Genomic DNA, 23816 nt, shown 5'->3' with positions numbered 1-23816 from the left:
GTTTCGCCGCCCCCGGGTGGACTCGAACCACCAACCTTTCGGTTAACAGCCGAACGCGCTAACCGATTGCGCCACGAAGGCGATGAGTGAAGAGGCGCTCAAAGCCCTATATAATTACAGCTGCGCCCTTGAACTGACAATCACACATATTCAATTTAAAATATTTAAATCAAACATACATTTAAAATCATAACTTCCGCATAAGCAGGTAATTTTTCGAAGAAAACCACATTAATTAATATCATTCGGTGTAACGAATGTTTCAGTTCACGTATAATACACTCAAAACAGAAGCATACCACCGTTTACAGCAAGCTTGCGGTATCGTAGAGAGTACTAACGGTACGGTCGCAATTAAAAATTTCCAATAATTTCTAAGTCGATAAAAGAAGCTATGTTACTGGCACAGCTTCGCAAAGTTCGATAGAGAGGTTGTTTTTTCGATTTGCATTCAATCGCATCTCCCCGTAGGACTTTTCTATCAATTTCAGACGTGAGTGTTTACGTTAGCGGAAATGATTCGTTCGCCCGGTTTTACTAAGCTCAATTTCCTCCTGCTCCTTGTTTCCTACGCTCTTTAGATCACGTAGTTTCTTCCACCTCTCCACCAGTCAAGGGTATTAAAGACTCGTGCGACGCAAAACAATATGAGAAACCTACTTCGCAAATAGACCCAAGTGCAGCATCGTGTCCACATATGAGCCAATCGTAGAGCAATTGGTGGTCGTCACCAACTGTCTTCAACCCCACCACCACTGCAAACCCCGGCAATGTTTTTAATCGTTCGAATTGACTTTTTCCATGAACTAATAACGGCAAATGATCGAGAGCGAGAGAGCGAGAGCGCCCGCTTGTGCGTGGAGTGGGGTTTGAGGGTAATGCACTCGCACGATGCACTTACATACAATCGTACTCCCCCTTGCGTCCACTGAAATGGTGCAACACCACCGTGCAAAAGGTAACAGCACACAGAGTGTGGGAGTGAGCCGCCAGGTGATGCTGCCGGGGGTGTCTTTTCTCGTTGCTAATAGTTTTGTTTTCCTTCTGCAGTCATCTCCGCTGAGAATCGGGGTAAGCGAGTGGAAAAACAATGGTACTTGCGGCGCATTTGTCGTCGCGCGATGCAGCAGCATCTTGGGCGCTTGCATAAACACACTTCATTCATTCGTTCGGCTGCAGAGAGACAGACAGTGGACAGGGGTCGAAAATAAGGGCACAACAACACGGTTTTCCGCGCTCTCTCATTAAAGAGGATAATTTTGGAGGCTCATTTTCTGTGCAATTACGGAGATGGCACAGGCCGGCGGAGGTCAAAGATGATTACGACCCTCGGAGAAGAACGATTGTTCACGAAAAGTCCAATTTCCACAGCACCGAAAACAACTGAAGTGTTGCGCCGTTTTGTGCAGAGAACTGCGAGTGCTGTTTAGCACGAAAATCCAGGAAAGCGCATCCCTCGTTTCTTATGGATAACCACGCACATACACATATACTGGATGCCGGTGTTGTGTGACCACGGAGAAGACCAACAATCAACACAACCTCAACAAATCCACCCCCTGTTGTCATACCATTCGGCCGTAAATACTTCCGCGAGCGCGAGCGCCCGCGCGCAAGCGCTACACGTGGTTGCTGCAGATGCGTAACCTGATCCGTTCTAAACCTTCGCTCCCTTCTCCCGCACGTATAGGCGGCTTCGCAGGAAATTCCAGTGGAAAGAAATCAAACACAAAAACCAGAAATCAGATACACACATACACACCTTTCCCTATGTCTCTCCCCCTTAGCAAACGGCACGTTAGGGATTTAACGATGCGCATAGAAGAGGAGAAGCCGGCACACACAGGGAACCATTCGCCGTGTCCAGCCGTCTAAGCGCGCTGGCGCGCCTTGTGTGCATCCTCTAAGATTGTGGGTGCGTGAGCGAGAAAGGTCCATCTCCTCCTACCCCACACCTCTACCCAAAACACCAATGAAGAAGGGGGAGTTGTGGCGACGCAGACGCAATGCTATTATACCTCTTTGGCCACCACACGCGCGAGAAGTACACGTTCGCGCGCTCCAGTTCCAGAGCCGCACGTTCAGTTGCAGATCGAGCGAGTGATCGATTGGATCGCGCACGTTGTGTTGTCGAGCGTACAGAAACAGTGCTTTACTCTGCCGTATGTGTGTGGCGGGGAGTGATACTTGCAGTTGCAGTTCTTAGAAGTGGGATTTAAGTTTGTTTCCCCAGCACACACGACAATGTTGCTGATCGATCGATCCCAAGCGATCGTGGGACTGCTGATCTTGTGCTGTGGATCGGCGGCCATAGCGCAGGAGATGAGCATCAGCGAAGAGTTGGAAACGTGCAGCATGCTGGATCGGCCAGTGCTGGTGCGCGAGTTCGGTGCTGACGGGGCGGATGATTTTTTCGGTAAAATCACGGTCCTGTACAATGTGGCGCCGCCGAAACCGGTGCAAACGCCGCGCATCTTTGCCGATCGGGATCCAATCTTCTACAACAAGATCGACTACCGGGAGCAGATCAAGTAGTAAGTGTGTGTGTGTGTGTGTGTGTGTGTGTGCGGATGTGTATAGTTCGTGGTGTTTGCTGAACATAGTGTAAGGCTATTCCTTGTGGAAATCTAGAGTTCGATCGGTAGTGATAGTGCACGGAGCACGTGTAGGCAAGTGGTCGACATAGTCGACATAGCACGATAGCTGGCTTGGTGTGGTGTAAATCTTGTATGTTTTAAGCTCATTTAGTATGATTGTATATTAATTGAAGTTTTACAACCAATTATCCATGTGTGATTAGTGTTGAAATGCTTGATATTTGAGCATTTTCATAATAAAGTGAAATCCTTTACAAAAGTGAGATATATGTGACAAAATCTAATATGTGGTGCTTGTGACATATTTTGGGGATTATTGAATAACATGCATTTGGATGTTTGATGAAGCAAAAAATCAGAAAAATCATTTTGACAAACTTTGAAGAAAATTACACCACTATCTGTTGTTAACAGAACATGACTGAACGCTTCCGGTAGAGTTTTATTAAACCAAAACTATTCGCGCCTTGAGCCGCTTCTTACCGATAATTACGGCAAACTTAAATTAAAAGCAACTTTTCCCACGCCCGAATGGGGACTTGAACCCCAGACCGTTGGATTAAAAGTCCAACGCTCTACCGACTGAGCTATCCGGGCTCCTGGAGAGGGAGGGGTCCATTTCTATCCGCGCTCAGATGCTGAGATTTTTGGAAGAATACATTTCATCCCCCAGTGAAGATGTGCCTCATCATGCAAAACCAACCCCCTTTTACAAACACTCGCAACCTTCTTCTATCACTACCTCACCTGTTGCTTCTCTTTGCTCCCTTCGCCTAGCTACTATAACCTATATCAGGCGTTCCACAGCCAGCCGGAGTACCGGAACGACGTACGGTTTCTGCTCAGTGCTTCACTGCACCGTGTACCGTACGAGCTGGAGGAGTACGATTTTGCAACCTTCCTCACCGCCGTCCAAACGCTGGCGGGCGAATACAATCTTACCACGTACCCGAACCGCCTGAACGAGAACCGGACGTTTGCGCTGTTTGGCCTGCGGGAGTTCCAGGTGTACGTGATCGATCGTTGCTCGCGGGTGTCGTACATCATACAGCCGCCCTGGAGCCTGATACAGTACGCGTACGTAAAGGCGGCCGTACTGTCCACCTTTTACGATCGTCCGTGTGGCAAATGTGAGGTAGGTTCGGGAAGGGGGGGGTGTCTTAAGGGGGTTTTCTACATGAAGGCGATTTGTTAATAATTTACGTTTTTGCTTCTTTGGACCCAAGTTGGAGAACTTTCTCAACTCTACGCTGACGGATGGTGAGAAGCTGTCGGACGTTAAAGCGGACCCTACGAAAGACGCCACACCGTACGACGATGCGTCGGACGAGTTTTCCAACCCCGCCGAGGAGGAGGAAGATCACGACGGTGGTGTGCGAGCGTACAGCGAGGAGGAGGATGATGACGATGAAAGTGATACCGATGGGAACGGTAGAACGGTGGATGAGTACAAGGCCGATAGCGATCCGTTTGCCAATCTAAGCCTCACCGAGCCGGAAGTTAATGTGTCGCTGCGCATCATACTACCAGTGCTGCACATTCACGTGCCGCCGGCAGTGAACGATACCGGCAACACCACCACCGGCGGTGACTACAAGCTACACGAGTACATTGTGCTGAACACGGCCCACGACAGTGAGGATCATTGGCAGCATCCGACGAAGGAGGAAACAAACGTAGAAGAGCTGTCACTACCGCCGGTGGCGGTGAACTCAAGCACATCCACTCCCGTTTCTTCGGAGCCAGATGGTACAAATGGGACTTCCGCGCGGGAGGATAAAATCCGTATCGGAGGCACAGACTGGTCGACGCAGGAGTTGGGAATGATACTGAACGCCAGCTCGGTACTGTACGATCGCAAGGAGCAGCGGCTGTTTGAACGTCTGCAGCGGTACAACCTAACCGGCCGGGGTGGCCAGTACGATGAGGTGGCCGAGATATCCGTCTCCAACCGGTACGACGCGTGGAACAGGCGTCGATTGCCCCCGAAAGTGGATCCGACCCGCAACAATCGACGATCGCAGATAAAGAAACACTACGCCCGTTTGATTCCGTGGCTTAACTGGACGTTCGGGCGGGCAATACCGCCTGCGGCCGGTAGACAGCCAAATTCCGGGAGCTCGAACTAGACAGTTAATGTTTGGGTAGACTTTAAATATATCTGTACATAAGTACTCGTAGAGTAGGTAGGTTTAATGCAGTTGAAATAAACGCATTTGAGTTGGGACGGCTTTAGGAGATACATAGCAGACGTGTTTTAACATCATAATCTGGGTCCATTTATAGACGAGCAATATGGTTAAGATATGAGAACTTCATAATACCCAGTTCAAGGCTGCAACTGCTCGTTTTTGCCTGCATGAAGATCTCTGAGATCTCTCCTGTTCCACCTGACACTAAGCTCGATGACCTCCCTTACGTGGCTGATCTTTCTGGTGGGGATAAAAGTATGGCATCTAGCTGCTCGTAACACTCGTGCATAATCCATCTGAATTGATGCGATGTGTACACGTTTCATTACGCTCAGTTCAACTTCAACGGCCAGTTCAGCTTTCCAGGAAGAATGAATTTTCCAGGAACCAGCTTAATCTGAATTGTGGCAACGTAAATTTCTCTTTCTCTCTCTCTCTCTCTCTCTCTCTCTCTCTCACTCTCACTCTCACACACAATCTCTCTCTCTTTCTCTATCTCTTTCTCTCTCTCTCTCTCTCTCTCTCTCTCTCTCTCTTTCTCACTCTTTCTCTCTCTCTCTCTCTCTATCTCTCTCTCTCTTGTTTGCCTGCTCACGATAGAGCACGTCGTCGTGACATGGCCCGGTCCACATTCATTCTCCAGGATGCTCGATCCCTGGCTGCAGCCTCCCATCCATGTAGACACCCGATCTTCGAAAGATCTCGCTTCATCTGATCCAGCCATCGAGTTTGCTATGCTCCCCTGCGCCTTATGCCGAACTGGGGATCACTGTTGAACACCTTCTTGGTGGGGCATGAGTCCGGCATCCTCATGACATGCCCCAGCCATCGTATCCTGCCAGCCTTCGCCACCGTCAGGATGCTCGATTCGCCGTACAGCTCAGCAAGTTCGTGGTTCATCCTTCTCCTCCACGCTCCATGCTCGAACACACCGCCAACGATGGTCCAGTGGATGCGTAGCTGATCCATCTTCCTACAGCAAGTTCAGTTCCAGTACTAGCCCCCCCTCTAAAACACCATTTCCATGGGGCCTCAACTCGTCTTACCGCCTAAGGCCCCCGATACCCTTAATCCGCCACTGGCCCATAGAGGACCACCGGGCGAATCAATGTGCAATATATATCACATTTCGTGCGGGCTCGAAGTTTTCTGGATCTCAGCGAATTAACGACCGTCCCGAGATAGCAGAACTCCTTTACTACCTCAAAATTGACGCCGTCAACTAATACATTGCTTCCCAGATGATCTGAGTCTTCGGCAAGCAGGTACTTCGTCTTCATCGCAATGATTCTCAATCCAATTCTTGCTGCTTCGCGTTTGAGTCGGGTGTACGCCTCACACGTCTGGGGCTCTCGGCACTTCTGGAGGATCTGCCGTAGAGTTAAAATTTGGTAGTGGATTTGCCTCCAAAAAACCCAGCTTGGTAGCTGCCGACAAAATTTGTAGCTAGGGGCGTAAGTCTGCAGAACAGGATCTGTGACAGGATCTTACAGGTGACATTAAGAATTGCAATTCTGATGCATTCCGACGGTAAGCCTCTCGGGCTCTATCTTGAAGCACTCGGTTTATTGCTCTTAAGCTGCTAAATGGCGCTGGCAATCTCATCCAGAGATGGTGGGGGCACCTCGTCGTCTGCGCCAATGCTTGTTGTGCTGCTGCCGAAGTCAGAAGGAATTGGGCCAAGTCTTTTGAATAGATTTCGCGACAAGACGTTACAAGCAGATGACTGGAAAGCGGTCCCCATCAGGGCTGTTGCCCATTTTGTTTGCCAATAAAAACAATCAACATATCTGCTCTCACGTGGTCATATCTGCACGGAACAAATTTATACCATATGTTTTCAAATTCTCAACCGCCAACCCCACACGGCAAGCGTTTCTGTGCACCGACAAACGAGTCGCACAGTCGGGAGCACTCGAACCACCGTTGTAAATCGGCCAACGCACCCCAGCTGTCAAACAGAGCTGATTGTCAAAGGGCAATTTCTTTACTTTTGTTGTTTTTTTCCTTCACACACTCCCTTTGGCAGCATACAGCAGCAGGTTTTTAGCAAAGGTCCGTATCGGATGATACTTTGGAGATGGAAATTTCCCCTCTCCACGGTGAACAGTGTCTCGACGTCGAAAATACGGATCGTTGAAAGCGGCGCCACCCAGCGGCAGCAACGACTGCACTGAACCAAGTGTCCCAAAACACCGGTCCCAGCGGGGCGGGTTGGTCTGCTGTGTTCCGAATTTGGGAAATCGAAATCTTACCCGTGCGGTGTTGCAATAATAAGCTCTACCGAGTCAGAATCATCTCTTACCCCGCTTTTGAGTTTGCGAATCGACCAGCGGGAGTACCAAATTTACGGAGTCGCATTTCAAGGTAGCCATCGTGCGTCGTGTTTTGTGCGTGTGTGGAACCGTGCCGAAGGGCGAAGTGTGTGAATAGTGTTGTATTTTGTTCCTGCTGAGAGTGTTTTACTTTTATTTGGAGGAAAAATTGCGCATCCTGCGTAGAGAGTGACGATGAGTGTGCTGCTAAGGAACCAGAGTCAGCTGTTCGGCATGAACCGCTGCTACCGCAACGTTCATCGTAAGTAGTCGTCCGGCATAAACTTCCCCTGCCTCCCGTTCCCTCGTCTGTGGTCCTTTTCGGCTGTGGCGCACTACACAACGCCACAACGTGCTCCATGTGGCCGCAGCATGGCACGATGTTGGCAGATAACCGGTGCGGGCTCATTCTAGACCCGTGCACAAGTTTACGTAATGAAACAACGCACAAAATTGGACGCATTTCGCTCATCCGGTCGGGGGTGCCCTTTGACGCGTGTGTGACGAGGCACGTGTGGCAGCACCCTTCGGTATCGGTGTCGCCCGAAAGAGGGAAGGATTTCATGGGCGGGTGCGCGCGCGGACCCTAGCGATAGATAGTAGTGACGCGACCGAAAATAACCCAAGTGCGTTAATCACACACACTCTCGTGCCCACCACACACATACATACACATCCCCCCGCGCTTCGTCAGCTGTGGGAGTGTGCGGCTCTAGTCGGTCAAGTTCATAAGTTTCGGGGTGCGTTCTTGGCGTGAATCGCTACTACACCTTCTAACGCCCAGGGAACGGCAGGCTGTACTTTGCCCTCCATCCCACACGTTTACACGTGGATCGTGGATGATGGTGGTCGAAGTATTGTACGCAAAGTATGCAAAATTTCATCATGTTCATCACCTTGCCAAATCCCTTCCGAAATCTGTTCCGCGGGTCATCAAAAGAATTTGGATGATGCAATGCTGCTCCAGCGTGGAGCTGCTCGATTGGAGCGATTTGATTACTCATGGAAAGTAAACAAGCAACATCATCTAAGTAGGCCTCGAAACAACAACACAGCGGAAAGTGGGATAGTAAGAGAAGCAGGAAAACTTTGCGACCGAAGAAAAACCGGTTTAAGTGCAAGTTCAGCACACAAGGCGTGAATCTGCGCCTTGTTTAGCGGGGGATCGTATGATCGCGGAAACCGTGAAGAAGCAAATGCCCGTTACAAGGAGATACCAATACCAATGAGCGACCGGTGGGGTCGTAACGGCAACACCAGCACCAACCGGATTGTTGACCATGGCCGTGGCCGTAAGCGGGAGGTGGCTGGTAACGGGTGTGTTTGCTCTTTGTTTCATGCTTGCGGATTGATTGATAATGAACAAACCAGTGGCCAGTGTATTATAGTGAGGGAAAACACGATGATGAATGGTAATGTTAAAACATCACACAAATGCTTATGGCTTTGTGCTACTTAACTGAACGGTACAAAGTATTATCAATTGAATTATACAAAGCACAACAATGAATTTGTTTCTATTTTGCAGGGCTTTTCTTTTCTCACTAAGCTTGAATGTATCTGAAATGACACACACATCACAGTCAAAGTATTCTTAGACAACAAATCATCGTTGATCTTTGCCCGTGTGTTGCCATGGTTGAGCGGATGCCAGCCAACACACTTGAAGCGGGGACCGGGAGGAAGAGAAAAAAGGCAAACTCGAAGAAAAAACCATGGCCCGCTTTGCAGCAATCAATCAACCGTTTGCCAATTGAAATGGTAAAAAAGCGGTTCCCGCTTAAAGAGCCGTTCTGGTTTCAATACATACTGATTCGGGCGATCATCATGATCAACAGCTGATGATGGTTTCTTTCTTCCGCTGCGCTTTGGCGTTGCAAAATGCACACACACACACACAAGCATATGCTTTCTTCCCTGTTAATCTTGCCCGTTTTTTTGTGTTGCTTCTCTCTCATCGTATTGCAATTTGTGTGAGTGTGTGCAAACGAGAACCCCCTTCGTCGGGGGGGCTGGGACAATCATCTGTGAGTTGTGCCCGCTTTTCTAATCGCGATAGAAGTAAAACATCGGCCCCACTGGGCACGTTTGCACCAATACATGCATGCCCCACGAGAGTGGGGGGTCATCCCATTGGGGCCGGGTTTTTTTTCTTTTCTTTTTGCTGCGCCCCAGCGTCGCAACCACTTGCAGTTTCTGTGTTGGCGCGCTCTCTTGCGCGCACAGCATCATCTTGCGACGGTCGGGATCATTTTACCCTCCCCACAATACACACGCACACACACGGAGCGAAATTTCCCAAGCAACACACATTCCCTCGATCGTTCGCTCGATCAGCTGTTGCAAGTGTTTGCGGCTCGGGAGTGGTGACTCGTTTTTATTTTTTTATTTTGTGTGCCCCTTCTTGCACGATGTTGGCGCGTGCTATCTTCCCACTTGGCTCCCGTACACATGCGCACTTGCGTGCTGCAGTGCTAGCAGCACGTTCTGCTCCATTCCCTACCGCACACGAGGGCGCTGATCGTTCACCAGAAAGGAGGGTAAAATCGCGACCAATCAAACCCACGAGCCTACAAGCATAACGATCATCCCTGACCTTCGATTGGGGAGGGTGAGCGCAAAGATGTGTCACAATGTGTGCTGATTTTTGTTGTTGCGAAAGCACATGGTGCCTGCCATGTGCTTTCTTTATAGGGCGATTCATTGATCGTGTCTTGCGGTTTGTACAATTCTTCACTTGCTGCACGATCGCGATTGTGGTACTTTTCGCGCACCGAGTACGTTGAACTGTTGACCTATATAAGGTTGGTCTTGGTTTCATTAGGCGTACCGCAGTGCTGGCTACACCAGGACCAAGCATATTTGACTGACAACCTGATGGCACGTTAATTTGGGATGGCAGAAAATGGAAAGGCCCAGCAGTACAACGGCAAATAGTCTACAAAAACGGGACACAGAAGTGGACCGGAATGGGAGTTAAAGATGATGCCGCCTCGCGGGTGACGCACATCTGTTTTGGTAGCGTCGTCCAACGTATTTGCTTTACTTTTCACACGCTACTTATAATGGAAGCGATCGTGAAATGTGTTTGTGTCGCGTTTTTTGAGCTGAAAGTTTCTGTAACACTCCACTCATTAGTTGCGTTTTTGAGAATCGATTAACACACAGCCCCGTTGTTGGCCTTGTCTTTGAATTCTTATCAAAGTGCAAGACCGACAGTGGCAGATATCGGCGATAAAGCGGTTTGGTTGATAAAGATAACGAAATAATGTCATACCAATGCCGGCTGGGGATAATTTTAGCTTGTTTGAGATTGGTTTTGCTTCTCGGACGGAAAAAGTCTCTTCATAAAGGTAGAAACATATTAATAAATCCTTAAACAGTATAAAAAAGCGTAAAAGGAAATATCAATGTATGTGTGTGTGTGTGTTGGTGTGCTCAAAGGTACGCTTTGCAAATATTCTTTCCATTTTCCTAAGCTATATCCGATTCAAAGTTCTCCTTCTCTCCCTCCCACCAAACCGCTCTGACCAGTTACGGTGATGAGGGCCTGACAACATATACCAACATGGCTTATAAATAAACGCGATACGTGTTTGTGTGTCTACAGTCGTCGCTGGCCGGTCGCTGACCAAGTCGTCCAACTGTCTACAGCCGTTGGCGTACCGACGGCAGCGGCGACGGCTCGAAAAAGGGTCCGCGTAGCCAGGCACGATCCTCACTACCGCCCAGTCAAGATCGATCAATCGCGTCGGGTGTAGGGGCGCTTTCGCGAGAGCAATATGCAAAAATAGTGTTACCGCACCAAGGGAAGATCAGTTGAATTGAGAGAAGATTACACCTGCGTGCTGGAATCTTGCTTTCCAAAACGAATTCAAAATATCATTCCCTTTGTTTGGAACGCTTCCGAACGAAACTGAACGAGAGGAAGGAAGTTCACGGTAACAGACACAAAGGTTAAGCAAGGAAGGTTAAGACGTCAGTGGCTCTTGCTCGGACTTTCACCTGTGCTTAGTGAGTCCCCGTGGACGGTGTGGATGTGTTGTGCTTCGGGGATCAAACTACCAAACGTGCGGCAAATCAGCAAATCGAACCCAACCAATCCAATCTTATCTGGATCGAAGGCGGATTTGAGTGTTTGCTTTGGTAGTGGCGGTTTTGCAAACCGAGCGAGGCTGCAATGATGGCGCTGCTGGTTTTGGGTCACTTTGCCGTGCCGGTGCATCTTGGTAAGGTGTTTAGAATTATTTGAATTATAAACACGGCAAAGAGGGCGTTGATAAGCCGATCGGATCAGCTGATATTGAGCCCGAGATTGGTGCAATTTTCTATTAAATTTTTTTTTAATTTATGATCTTTTATCATATTGTTCTTTATGATTTTTCTCTTCTAATAATTAAATTTAATTTCTACTTTCAGCCAACGTGCGGGTACGATTCGTCAGCTATCGCACGAAACGACCCATCGGGCTTATCAGCGCACAGTACGACAGCTTGCTGCAGCCGCACACGATCTTCAGCGGAAGCACCGGCAGCAGAACCTGGACACCAGCCGGCGGAGTCCGGCAGGATGGCGGTGTGCCGCTGCTCGATGCGCTCGGGTACAGGTGTGGAACAGTGCTACCGGGTCCGCCGAGCATCAGATGCATTTCCACCACCAGCTGGCTTGGCGATCAACCGTCCTCGAAGGTTGAAGTCACGGTACAAACGTTAAAAAAAAAAGAAAAAGAACAGCAGCAGCAACAACAGCAGCAGCTCGCCAATGGCGTACCGAACGGAGCTAATGCAGCACCGACCGCGGCAACATCGAAAGTACTTGCCGACCTTGGTACGAGCGCAGCGAACGCCCCAGTCGGTGCCAGTACCGGTGCCAGCGCGGACGCACAATCGCAAGCCCCGGCACCAGCGGCCGCCGTTGTCGCGGCCGCCCCGGTTGTGAAGAAAACCCTGAAGCAGCGCATATGGGCCGAGCTGGTGCACTACTACCACGGCTTTCGGTTGCTGTTCATCGACATCAATATTAGCCGGAAGCTGCTGTGGCGCGTACTTAATGGGAAAACGTTGACGCGCCGCGAGCACAAGCTGCTCATCCGGACGACCTCCGATCTGTTCCGGCTCGTGCCGTTCTCGGTGTTTATCATCGTGCCGTTTATGGAGCTGCTGCTGCCGCTCGCGATCAAGCTGTTCCCGGGCATGCTGCCCTCCACCTTCCAGACCGCGACCGAGCGGGAGGACAAGATCAAGCAGAACCTCAAGGTGAAGATCGAGATGGCCAAGTTCCTGCAGAAGACGCTCGACGACATGGCGGTCCAGAACAAGGAGCACCGGTCGCAGGCGGCCAAGGACTTTAGCGAGTTCTTTACCCGCATCCGGACGACGGAGAACTTTACCATCTCGAACGAGGAGATACTGAAGTTTTCCAAACTGTTCGAGGACGAAATTACGCTCGACTCACTCAACCGCCAGCAGCTGCAGGCGCTGTGCCGCGTGCTGGAGGTGTCACCGATCGGCACCTCTAACCTGCTGCGGTTCCAGCTGCGCCTGAAGCTGCGCAACCTGGCGGCGGACGATCGCACCATCCAGAAGGAGGGCATCGCGTCCCTGAACCTGTCCGAGCTGCAGGCCGCCTGCCGGGCGCGCGGTATGCGTGCGTACGGTGCCTCGGAGGAGCGGCTCAAGTCGCAGCTGCAGGAGTGGATCAATCTGAGCCTGAACGAGAAGGTGCCACCGTCGCTGCTGCTGCTGTCCCGGGCGCTCGTGCTGCCGGAGAACATTACCACGGGCGATAAGCTGAAGGCGACGATCTCGTCCCTGCCCGACTCGGTGGCGACCGTCACGAAGGCGGCCATCGGCGAGCGGGAGGGTAAGATCGACAACAAGACGAAGATCGAGGTGATCAAGGAGGAGGAACGCAAGATTAAGGAGGAGCGCGAGGAGGAGAAGGAAAAGCAAAAGGAGCAGCAGGAGCTGGTCGACGGCGCTCCGGTCCTGACGGCCGATGGCAAGACGGTCGAGCCGGGTGCGGTCGTGCCGGAGCAGCCGGAGATTATCTTTGCGCCGGCACCGGCAACGACGATCGTGCTGGACAAGATCCCCCCGCAGCCGCACACGGTGGAGGAGATTTCGAGCAAAGATCTGGAGGTGCTGGGCGATGCGCTGGGCACGCTGAGCAAGGACAAAAAGTCGCTGCTGGTGGAGAAGGAGGAGATCCGGGACCTGAAGGAAGAGATTGCCGACTATCAGGAGGATGTGCAGGAGCTACAGGAGGTAAGTGTGGTGCAGTGGGGGTGAGAAGAGCACATAAAAGTGAAGGAAATAAATTGACACGAATCGGGGTTTCAGGTTGTCACTGCTGCCAGCAATCAGGAAGAGGTACAGGTGAAGGAATCGCGTGCCGCAAAACTGCTCTTCAAGAAGGTCAACTCGATGATCAACCGCATGGACACGGTGCTGACGGAGCTGGAGCGCAAGGAGAAGCAGCTGAAGGAGAAGGTGCACGCGGCCGAGCAGAGCGAAGAGGTGCAGAAACCGCCGGCAGCCGACGAGGAGCTGGTGCGGATAGACGAGCTAATGTCGGCCATCAAGAAGGTAAGGAGGATCGGGAAGTTGTTTAGCATCTGTGAAGGGAGAATTACATTACAATTTCTCCAATTACAGATCCAGAACGTCACGGACGATTCGCGGTTAGATCAAATTTCTAAGATTCTCGGCAAAATTGATGACGATCAGGATGGCCAGATTAAGGTGGAGGACGTGCTGAAGGTAGGTGTCGTAGCTGCCAGTTTGAAAATGAGTAAGCGTTCCAGCTATTAATAATCTTCCATTTTTTGCCCCACCATCAGGTTATCGAAACGATCGGCAAGGAGAACGTGAAGCTGAACGCGAAACAGGTGGACGAGCTGATCGATCTGCTGGACAAGGAGGAGGAGCTGGAGGCGGAAGACAAGATCGAGAAAGCGCTCACCAAGAGCCTGGAAGCCAAAGAGAAGCAAAAGGAGCAGAAGGAAAAGGAGAAGGAAAAGCTGCTCGAGCTTACGGATAAGGCTACGGATCTAAGCTCGCTGGCGCCACCGCCAAGCCCCACGGACCCGACGAAGCAGGTCAGTTCTGATGCAATGCCCCAGCTACCACCGTCACCGTCTTCATCGACTTCATCATCCCCGCCACCACCACCACCACCACCACCACCAGCAGCACCTTCCTCGTCGACGGGAGTGCCGCCGAAATGAGGCACGGATCGTTGAAGTGCGCAATGCTTCTTTGCCCCTCTTGTTTCCGTTGCCGTTGGTGGGAGCCGGTGTTGAATAGGCTGATGAGAGACGCTATCAGTAGGACTGTTGTGACGCTGCCTGTGATCGTACGATCTTAAGCTTTCCTTCATTAAGACGCAAAAGCGCCCTGCATTCATTTTCCCCCTTTGCCCGGTTAAGGGTTCGCGCTTCATACCGGGCGTCTGTCTGTCTGCCTGTCTGTGTGTGTGTGTTGTGTGCATGTTTGCATGTGCGGTCCCTGATGTCCACATCCTGTTTCATTGGGTGAATTCCTTCTCTCCTCTACTCGCACGCAGCAGCTCGACGACGGTACAGCGATTATCGACGCGGACGCACTGCAAAAGGTGGTGGAGGAGCGTAAGAAAAATGCCAGTATTAATGGAGCACCAGGCACAGCGGCAGCGGAGGTAGTACCGCCACCGACACAACATCGTCCAGCGGCCCGGGCAGAAGCGAGCAGCACCGGTGGGGGGCCACCGAAGAACAAAATGGTTTGAAGCGAACAAACGGCGCAACACAACCGCAAAGTTTTAGAGCTAATTGTAACTCCGTCAGGGCTGTGCTGCGTTTGCGGTTGTAGCAAACGGTTAAGAACATTGTTTTCTTTTTAAAAAAAAAAGCTTCTTCAAAAGAAGCGACCTTCGGTTACACAGAGCAAACGAAAGGAGTCCAACGAAAAGTGGCAAGCACGAACCAACATTTCCCCCTCCTCTCTGTAGGAAAATCAAGCAAAAGTGCACACGTCCCAGTGAGAGGTTGAAGTGCAATTCCTTTACACGCTCCTGCCTTGTTGCAACTACGGAAGCTGCCTGTTTACCCAAGGCTTAGAGAATCCTGTTGCCCGTTGTAAAGCAAGCTGCACTACTGCATACATTTCCTTTTACTACTGCTTCCTCGATCCTCTTCATTTTCCCTCTCGTGGCCCTACAGAAGGTCGCTGAAAGTGTCTGCAGCAGACACGGTTTAAAACTTAACACCGAAGACAACCTCGATGACGAAGACGACGACGACGATACCCCAAAAATTACAATTTTGTAAACGTGTGTATGGTGGATCCATCTCACAAATGCTGGTGCTGTAGGAAATGCAACAAAGCCGAGTGCGGAAGCAAAACCCAAAACAAATTTACCGTTGTAACAAACGACCCGATCGCATAAATAAGTCAAAATGTACAATAAAAATGGATAATTTATTAGAAATGTTAATGGTGACTATTTCGTTGTAATTTGATTTGTCGTTTTAATTTGAGACTATCCGAAATATGTGTTTAATTTCTATTTAATTTTGCTTGACTACAGGGTGCCGGCGTGATGCTCATGTGGAGGTTGTAAGAGGACAATGCATGAGACGACTTTGTTAATATAGTTTATTTGGCCAGGGCTACGCAAATAAATTTCAAAGATTCCTTTTAGTGTAAAGAGTACGACGACAACAAAAGTCTCGAAAACCAATTAAAATAAGTTACTTATGACCACCTCTTAAGAGACCTAAAATCAAAACCAAACCCATACTGGTCCTGACACCAATACATCACTTTTTTTTGGTTAAAGAACTGCCTTCAGGACCGCAACTGAACCTATCCAGGTCCAGAAACCGATGCTGAACCCAAAACGTTCCAGGAACCAACACTGTTCATACCGGTCCTGGAACATATCATGAACCCATTATGGTGTTGGAACTGATACTGAACCCATACCGGCCCTAGAACCTATCATGAACCCACACCGATCCAGGAACCTATCATGAACCCATACCTGCCCTCTAACCGATCATGAACCCATACCGGTCCTAGAAACTCATACTGGTCCTAGAACCTATCCTGAACCCATACAGGTCCTGAAACTGATACTGAATCCATACCGGAGTTGGAACTGACACTAAATCCATACCGGTCCTGGAACTACCCATGGATCCATATCAGTCGTGGAACTGAAAGTAAACCCATAAAGGACCTGAAACTGATACTGAACCCATACCGGTCGTGGAACCGATCATGATCCCATTTCGATCCAGAAATAGCTCCTGGTCTCATTTATTTTAAAAAACTGTACCTGGAACTGTTCCGGATTAGGATTCGGAACGATATTTGGGCTTGGTCTGGGGATCGAACCAATAAATCTCCAGTTCCAGTAAACAAACCATACCCAGTAGTAAATGTCAGGAAATAGTGTAGGAAATTTAGTGGAATTCATACATAAAATATGAGTTATTGTTCTTTTTACAATGTCGACCTTTTTTGCATTTATTTAGTCCTATTCCCACGTCAGTTCTTTATCAAGTAAAGGTGAATATCCCAGGCAAGCAATCTTGCTGTTATCTCCATTCTGATTACACCATTACTTTACACGGATTTGCCCAATGCCTCTGTTGCTGACCTTGACCTTCTTGGGCTGGGTTTGAATTCCGTCCACGATTTTGCATGATAATATTGTATGTAACGATTTTTTTTATTCTTGCTCTAGATTACATATAAATAGCATTAGCATTTTAGATAGAGACTTGTTCGATATTTTATATTTTTAATTAATTTTTTACTTCATTTAAAGAATTCGATCAGTTTGCATTCTGTTTATCAATCAAAATCGATAGGCATCTGCGTGATCACTGCGAGATAGAGAAAGCTCGAAGGAGAGAAAAGGATAAGCGATTTGTTCACCTGTACACCATTTTGCTTGACGCAGTGTAGTTTATCCTTTACCTGCGACAAAAAGCGACGCTTGCTGCAGTTTTGTGTGCTAACTTGATGCGGAAGAACGCTCTTCTGAAATGATGCTCCGTTTGTGGCTGTGTCTCGGTGGTGTGTTACTAGTGGCCAAGATCACTTACGGTCAATCTTCTGCCCCGCCCGACGATGTCCTTGGTTGTCGTTTGGAAACGGGCGAATTGGTTGATTGGTAAATATATGCTTCCGTTTTCAATTCCTATTGCTTCCTTTTGTAATGTCCTGCTTCTTCCTCTTCGCGCTAGGTATTACCTGTACAAGCTACCGAAGGAGTCTTCCGAGCGTGATTCCCCGACCAACGGGTTGCGGTACACGTTCGTATCGTCGAAGGATGTCGATGGAAAGCACACCAAAGGATCACCGCTACAATGGCACACTGCCCAGTACAGCGTGAACCAGTCCGAGAGTGCACCCGGCCGCACGATTACACCCTCCAGCCGGCATCCGTCCACCGTCTTCACGATCATGTACAACGATGAACCCACGAACGCACCAGTCGACATGGAGCGTGGCCACACGAAGGGTGTCGTCAGTACGGACGGTACCGCAGGCTATTGGTTGATTCACTCCGTCCCAAAATTTCCACCGGCAATTGGGTCCGATTACGGCTACCCGCACACCGGCATGATGTACGGGCAAAGTTTCCTGTGCATTACGCTGAACGCAACGCAGATGGAAACCGTTGCCAGGCAACTGCTGTTCAACGAGGTGACGGTGTATTCGAAGAGCGTTCCAGTGGCATTAGCGGCCCGCTTTCCTACGCTACAGCGTGCCGCCCAGATGGCACCGGTCGATAAGTCGCCACCGTTTTACAGCGCCCAGACGATCCAATCCCGGGCCGGTGTTGAGTTTGTGACGTTCGCGAAAAGTCGCCACTTTGGGAAGGAGCTGTACGCGGACTGGATTGCGCCGGTACTGGATGTGGGGTTGATGGTGGAGAGCTGGCAACACGGCAGTGGCAATCTGCCGAGTGACTGCTCATCGGATGGCGGACGGCGCCGGCACAGTGTGCTGAATGTGCGTGAAGTGTCTGTTGGGCGGGAGGATCGGTTTTCCACGCTGAAAGATCACTCGAAGTGGGCAGTAGGTGGTGCGGATGGTGATGGTGGAGTGAAGGATGCGAAAGAATGGATTTGTGTCGGGGACATCAACAGGCAGGAGCACCAGAAGCAGCGAGGCGGTGGCAGTGTATGCCAGTCGTCGAAGTTGGTGGCCGAACTGTACCGCGGCATGATCGATGAGGTCGAACCGTGTCCGAAGTGAAAGAAACGAGTGTAGTACGTTGTGTAGGAGAAATATACGGAAGTGTTTTAATATGTAAGCGTGTTTTAAAGTGCATCTTAGTAGTGTAGCATAAGTATCAGTAGTGTGTTAGTTTGTTTAAGTGCTGTAGAAGCTTAGGTGCTTGCATGCTTGCCTCTTGCTTGTAGTGTAGTGTGCCATGGATAAAAGTATCCCCTAGCAACAATCGACAGGACTCGTACTCCAGCCATGCTTGAACAAAGGTACGTAAACTAATACCCAATAATTGTGAATTAATGTCGGTCTATGGTTCCAAAAACACTAACAAACTCATTTCTTTATCCATTGTTTAATGAATTTATTAGAACAAATGCAAACATCTACTGTTCCTCCCAACAAAATCCAAGCTAATTACGCCTTTCCTATCTTCCGCTTGATGCTCTTCACTAGCATGGTCGTGGAGACGTCCCGCTTTGCCACCTTCTCAACCGGCTGCACCACCTTCCCATTCTCCTCCCTCACATCGTTCTCCGCCAGCTGGCGCTTGCGCAGCTTCGTCTCGATCAGCCGTTCCATCGCTTTCGTCTTCTTAAACGCCGGATTCGTCGGATCGATACTGAAGTCGGGCTTCGAGTAGATCGCACTGAACCGGGGATCCTCCGTGTTCACCTCAAAATCGTCCGCTGCCGCCTTCCGATTTCGCTGCTCCTCGATCTCCCGCCGGCTCTTCTTCAGCAGGGCGCGCCGCTTCGACTTCGACACCGTGCGCAGATCGATTTCACGCTCCTGAATGGCGCGCAGATTAAAGTGTGCCCGATTGTCCTCGCCATCGTCCAGCATTAGCTCCAGCTCCGCCCGGCGCCGTTCGTTTTCCTCCGCCTCCCGTTCCTCCTCCTCCTTGGCTCGCTTGATCGCTTCGCGCTCCTTCTGTTTCGATTTTTGCTTCTTTTTACCCACACCGAACTCTTTCTCGTCGAAAGCGCTCGCAAAGAATGGATCGTTTAGATCGACACCGTGCGGCAGATCATCCTCGGAGCTGTCGTCCTCGGTGGCTTCCGCGCCCGAACCATCCAGTTCGCCGCGCTTCCGGCGCTTCTTCAGCTCCTTTCGACGCTTGTTTTTCTCCTTCTTCTTTTGCAGAATCTTCTCGAACGGATTCACATCGTCCTTGGGTGGCTTGGCGGGCTCATCGTCCGATTCGGCATCGGACTGACCGTTGTTTTCTTCATCCTCCTCCTTCCCGTTCACCTTCCAGCTGAACTCCAAGCCGACCTTGTCTTCTTCCTGCTCCCTCTCCTGTTCTTTGATGTCGTTCAGCAGGGCACGATACTTTGCGATCATTTTCTCCTTACGGCTTCCCTTCGGTTCACCGTCCGAGTCGGTACCGTCGCCATTCTCCTCCTCCCCAGAATCACTGTCACTGTCGGCGGGTCCGACTCGCACGACCGGACGCTTGGATTTTCTACTGCCCACACCATCCTCATCTTCGCCCTCCTCGTCGCTGCTCGAGCACACCACGTACTTCTTCAGCTCGGCCTCGCGCAGATCTGCCCACTTGCCGTCCCGCAGCTTCTCGTTGAACTCCTTCCGGTCGAGATCGTTCTCGTCCCACGTCAGCTCCACCTTCGACTGGTGCAGTGCGGCCGTGCCGAAGATACGCGGCACGTACTTGCCCACCTCCGGCAGCTCGGTACAGCGATCCTTCGGCGCATCGTCAAACTCCATATCGTCTGGAATGAAACGCAGGTCTAGCTTGTTGGCCGTACTTTCGTACTCGATGCCGTCGCACTCCTTGTAGATCTTATCGGCCGTTGCGACCGAATCGCACTCCACGACGGCATAGTAATATTTTAACCGATTAAGCTGATATTCGCGCAACCGTTCCTTCTGTATCTCTTCATCCTCCTCCTCTTCGTCCGAGTTTTCAATCGTGCGGACAGTCAACTCCTGCGGGCCACGTTCCTCCTCTTCCTTCATGCGCTGTTTGCCATATTCCGAAGGATAAATCTGCGAAAATCGAACAGAAATTTTAAAAAATCCCCGTGGATTTTCCCTCGTGGATACTCTTACCGTTACACTCTTGATGGCCGAACCGGGGGGAAGAAAGGAGCTCAGCAGCACCATTACATCCACCGCCCGGATACGGTCCCAGTCCATATGGCAGACTGCCAACCGTCTGGTGGACTCTTCCGTCCGCTCCGCTTCCGCATCCAGCTCGCCCCACACGTGTTCAATGAACACATCCTGTCCCTCCTCCTCATCACCGTCCGAATCGTCGTCGTCCGAGGAAGATTCCAGCAACCCTTCTCCACGCGCAAAATCCACCTCCAAATCCTTTAGCCGGTCCTTCACCTTGCCAGACAGGCCCGCTTTCTTTTCCTCCTTCGTTAGCTGCAACCCTTCGGCTCCTTCATCCGATTCCGATCCGGCCCGACCCTCCATCGCCCGCTCCTCCCGTTCCCGCTCGCGGGCCGCTTCCTCTTCGTTCTCCTCATCCGAATCGAGATGGTAAAACTTGCGCATCAAGTCCGAGTCCGTTTTCTTAATCTTCCGGCCGTACTTATCCATCGTGGCCTTCTGATTGAACCGCTCATCGTCGAACATGGCCTTGAAGCGGCTATCGATTTTGACCGTTTTCTTCGACTTTGGCATGCCATGGTAGCGCGGGTTGTTGATCAAATGGGCGAACCGGTCGTCGTCCCACATCTTCGGCGCATTACCGTTGTCGTTGGATTGCTGGGTCGAGCTGTTTGCTTGTTTTTTAGCTGTTTTATCACCCTTACCTTTACCGGCGGGGCCGGATTTTTTCTTTGCGTCCTTCATCGCGATTAACAAACGAACCGAATTAGGTAGGAATGATAAAATGCACCGGTTTCATATGATTTTCACCGCGAGAAACGCCGCTGCAACGTGAATGTAAACAATACGGCATGGACGGGTTTGACAGAAGTGTTCAGAGCACGTAAATAAAACCCAGTGAAAAAACTAACCCAATGCTGGTACACTGTAAAACTGGGTTTAAGAAATCAAATGATTTTCTTCTATTATTTAAATGTTCTTAGCTGATATATGTTGCGTAATAATGAAATAATGGTTATTGCATGTACTATGAATTAATTTCGCATCGAATTGTTGGTAAACTATCGTTTGAATGTCCGTGCTCCCCACTTTGAGTGCAATGTTGGGTTTCCTAACCTAAAAACACCACCACTGACAGTGGATTGTATTGGAACAGACAGCTCTGACAGAAGTCGTTGAAAACACACACACATCATGTAACAGAAAAGTTGTGTTGTTTCGCAAAATTTAGTGTGTAAATAAGGGTTTTAGCTCGCCGGTTGGCCGATTCTTAGCCAGAGTGCCGATCAACCGCCCGGTACTGCCAGCATGCTTCACATATACCGCACTACAGCTCGTTCCAAACGAGCGCTCATCGGGTATGAACACATCCGGCAGATACTAGTGCCACCGACCGGGAGGCAACAACGATCACCCTTATGCTGGCCGATACGGCATTGCAGTGGTAATGGAAGCGTGGATACAAAGCATATACAGGGAGAGTTGCACATTAATTTTTCGTTTGTTTTTATATGTTGTAGCCAATGTGCGAACGTTCGACACAATGCTTTCCACGCGCCGTGCGGAAGCGAGAAAAAGCATACTGGTGCAGGTGAGCTCGGAACGATCGTACAACGAGCTGTACCACTACTGCTCACAGTTTGGCACAATCCAAAGCTCGCACCACTACCGGGTAGATGGCGACGGGGATGGCGATTGCCATTACATACTGCTCGAGTTCGGCTCGTCCGCCGAGGCGGATGCGGCCATGCAGTCCGGTGTGTTCAGTACCGAGCGACCGGGTGTCCGGGCCCGGTCAATTTTTCTCTGGTTCCGCACCGGCCCCAAACCGAAGCTGATTGCCCAGGAGGAACCGAAACGGTCGCTTGCCCTGATCGATGGTACCCAGCCGATACAGGAGGCGGAACTGAATGGGCTCCTGACGGCAGCGGAAAGCATCGACGACCAGGTGACCGTTCTGCACCGCGTAACGAAGCTTAACGATCTCGGCAAACGGTTGCGCTTCCTAGCCGTGCGTCAGTTGGAATCTTCCCTGCAGGGAATGTTCCCCCAGGCAGTGGCGCATCCGTTCGGGTCCTCCGTCAACGGGTACGGCCGGATGGGCTGCGACCTGGACGTGATAATGGATCTGGACTCCCGGTCCGGGGAGCCGCCGGATCGAACCTCACGGCTCGTGTATCACACCAAAGCAACCAACCCGAACGAGCGGACGCAGGTACAGCGGCAGCTGGAATCGATCGGTGACGTGCTGCAACTGTTTCTACCGGGCGTGAACAGTGTGCGCCGGATACTGAAGGCCCGGGTGCCGATCGTCAAGTACCACCACGAGCATTTGGACCTGGAGATTGACCTCACCATGAACAATACGGCGGGCGTGTACATGTCCGAGCTGCTGTACCTGTTCGGCCAGCTGGACGCCCGGGTCCGTCCGCTCACGTTCTGCGTTCGCCGCTGGGCACAGTCGGTCGGGCTGACGAATCAAACGCCCGGCTACTGGATTACCAACTTTTCGCTCACCATGCTGGTCATGTACTTTCTGCAGCAGCTGGCCCGCCCCGTGCTACCGTCGATCAACCGACTGATTCAGCTCAGTGCCAGCTGCCCACCGCAAACCAGCGCACCGGTCACGCGGTTCGGCGAGGGTGAAACCGAATGGGCCTACACGTTCCTTAAAAATCCTTCCATCTACGGTTCGTTCCGTAGCGAGAACGAGGCGACGCTCGAGCAGCTGTTGGTGCAGTTTTTCGAGTTTTACTCACAGTTTGACTTCAGCCAGCGCGCAATCAGTCTCAACCTCGGCTCCACTATACTGAAACCCGACCACAGCCCGATGTACATCGTGAACCCGCTGGAAACGGTGCTGAACGTGAGCAAGAACGTTAATCTCGAGGAGACGGAACTGTTTCGGATGCAGGTACGCAATGCGGTGTGGCTGCTGGAAGCGCATGGGAAGGAAACGGGCGCACCGACCGAACCGTGGGGTCTCGTGAGCCTGTTCGGTCCGAAGCAGCAGGAGCGCATTACGCCGCAGATGTTCTTCACCAAACGGCTGCTGAATGTGAAGGACATCTTCGATGAGGTGCCGGCGGACGCACCGACACAGTATCGCAACCCGGCCGTTAAGAGCCAGGTGGCGGCCATACAGCGCGCGACAAAGGCGGAACTGCACAAGCTGGGAGCGGGAGGTGGTGGTGGTAACAGCAATCGAACGGGCGGCGTAGAACCGAGGACGTCTTCCCCGATGGAAGGCACGGGCGTAAAGCTAAAGCGAAACACGAAACGGCGGTGATAGTGGAGGGGCGTCGGGGCGAGAAGAGTTAGGTTTGTTTGCGGGGAAGGTTAATAAAAGTGAGTGACGACACACTAACGAGTTAGCGGAAATCCAGATGAGAAGAAAAC

The 23816-nt window shown here is 50.8% G+C and overlaps 5 protein-coding genes and 2 non-coding genes across 10 annotated transcripts; 4 read left to right on the top strand and 3 right to left on the bottom strand.

Moving 5' to 3' along the window:
* Positions 1-7: 7 nt before the first annotated feature.
* Trnan-guu (transfer RNA asparagine (anticodon GUU)) lies at positions 8-81 on the bottom strand. Its single transcript has one exon. It is a non-coding gene; the product is annotated as a tRNA-Asn (tRNA).
* Positions 82-1990: 1909 nt separating this feature from the next.
* On the top strand, positions 1991-4843 carry LOC1279757 (uncharacterized). Its single transcript, XM_319523.5, has 3 exons — positions 1991-2534; positions 3375-3732; positions 3824-4843. Exons 1-3 carry the CDS (start codon positions 2245-2247, stop codon positions 4724-4726), a joined length of 1551 nt encoding a protein of 516 aa, XP_319523.4. The 5' UTR covers positions 1991-2244; the 3' UTR covers positions 4727-4843.
* Trnak-uuu (transfer RNA lysine (anticodon UUU)) lies at positions 3122-3194 on the bottom strand. Its single transcript has one exon. It is a non-coding gene; the product is annotated as a tRNA-Lys (tRNA).
* Positions 4844-6750: 1907 nt separating the features above from the next.
* On the top strand, positions 6751-15579 carry LOC1279756 (mitochondrial proton/calcium exchanger protein). Of its 4 annotated transcripts, none has more exons than XM_061642187.1 (6): positions 6751-7366; positions 11524-13370; positions 13446-13691; positions 13761-13865; positions 13946-14203; positions 14674-15579. In XM_061642187.1, the coding sequence occupies exons 1-6, from the start codon at positions 7300-7302 to the stop codon at positions 14869-14871; spliced, it is 2721 nt and encodes a 906-aa protein (XP_061498171.1). In that variant the 5' UTR covers positions 6751-7299; the 3' UTR covers positions 14872-15579. The 4 variants fall into 4 exon arrangements, with proteins under 4 accessions (XP_061498171.1, XP_003436436.1, XP_061498173.1 ...); XM_003436388.2 differs by having other exon boundaries at positions 14671-15579; XM_061642189.1 differs by lacking the exon at positions 6751-7366 and adding an exon at positions 9350-11333.
* A 1458-nt stretch (positions 15580-17037) lies between these two features.
* Positions 17038-18417, top strand: LOC1279761 (deoxyribonuclease-2-alpha). The gene is made up of 2 exons (XM_319521.6): positions 17038-17268; positions 17342-18417. Exons 1-2 carry the CDS (start codon positions 17141-17143, stop codon positions 18357-18359), a joined length of 1146 nt encoding a protein of 381 aa, XP_319521.5. The 5' UTR covers positions 17038-17140; the 3' UTR covers positions 18360-18417.
* A 254-nt stretch (positions 18418-18671) lies between these two features.
* Positions 18672-21289, bottom strand: LOC3290799 (ESF1 homolog). The gene is made up of 2 exons (XM_061641037.1): positions 20409-21289; positions 18672-20345 (listed from the first exon to the last, which is right to left on the bottom strand). Exons 1-2 carry the CDS (start codon positions 21159-21161, stop codon positions 18750-18752), a joined length of 2349 nt encoding a protein of 782 aa, XP_061497021.1. The 5' UTR covers positions 21162-21289; the 3' UTR covers positions 18672-18749.
* A 262-nt stretch (positions 21290-21551) lies between these two features.
* On the top strand, positions 21552-23815 carry LOC1279775 (poly(A) RNA polymerase, mitochondrial). The gene is made up of 2 exons (XM_319519.5): positions 21552-21861; positions 21938-23815. Exons 1-2 carry the CDS (start codon positions 21726-21728, stop codon positions 23704-23706), a joined length of 1905 nt encoding a protein of 634 aa, XP_319519.5. The 5' UTR covers positions 21552-21725; the 3' UTR covers positions 23707-23815.
* Position 23816: the final 1 nt, after the last annotated feature.

The sequence above is a fragment of the Anopheles gambiae genome, chromosome 2 (assembly GCF_943734735.2).
Source record: "Anopheles gambiae chromosome 2, idAnoGambNW_F1_1, whole genome shotgun sequence".
NCBI classification, from domain to species: Eukaryota; Metazoa; Arthropoda; class Insecta; order Diptera; family Culicidae; genus Anopheles; species Anopheles gambiae.
The sequence above is the reverse complement of the archived record's forward strand: the minus strand, read 5'-3'. Positions and strand labels throughout refer to the sequence as shown.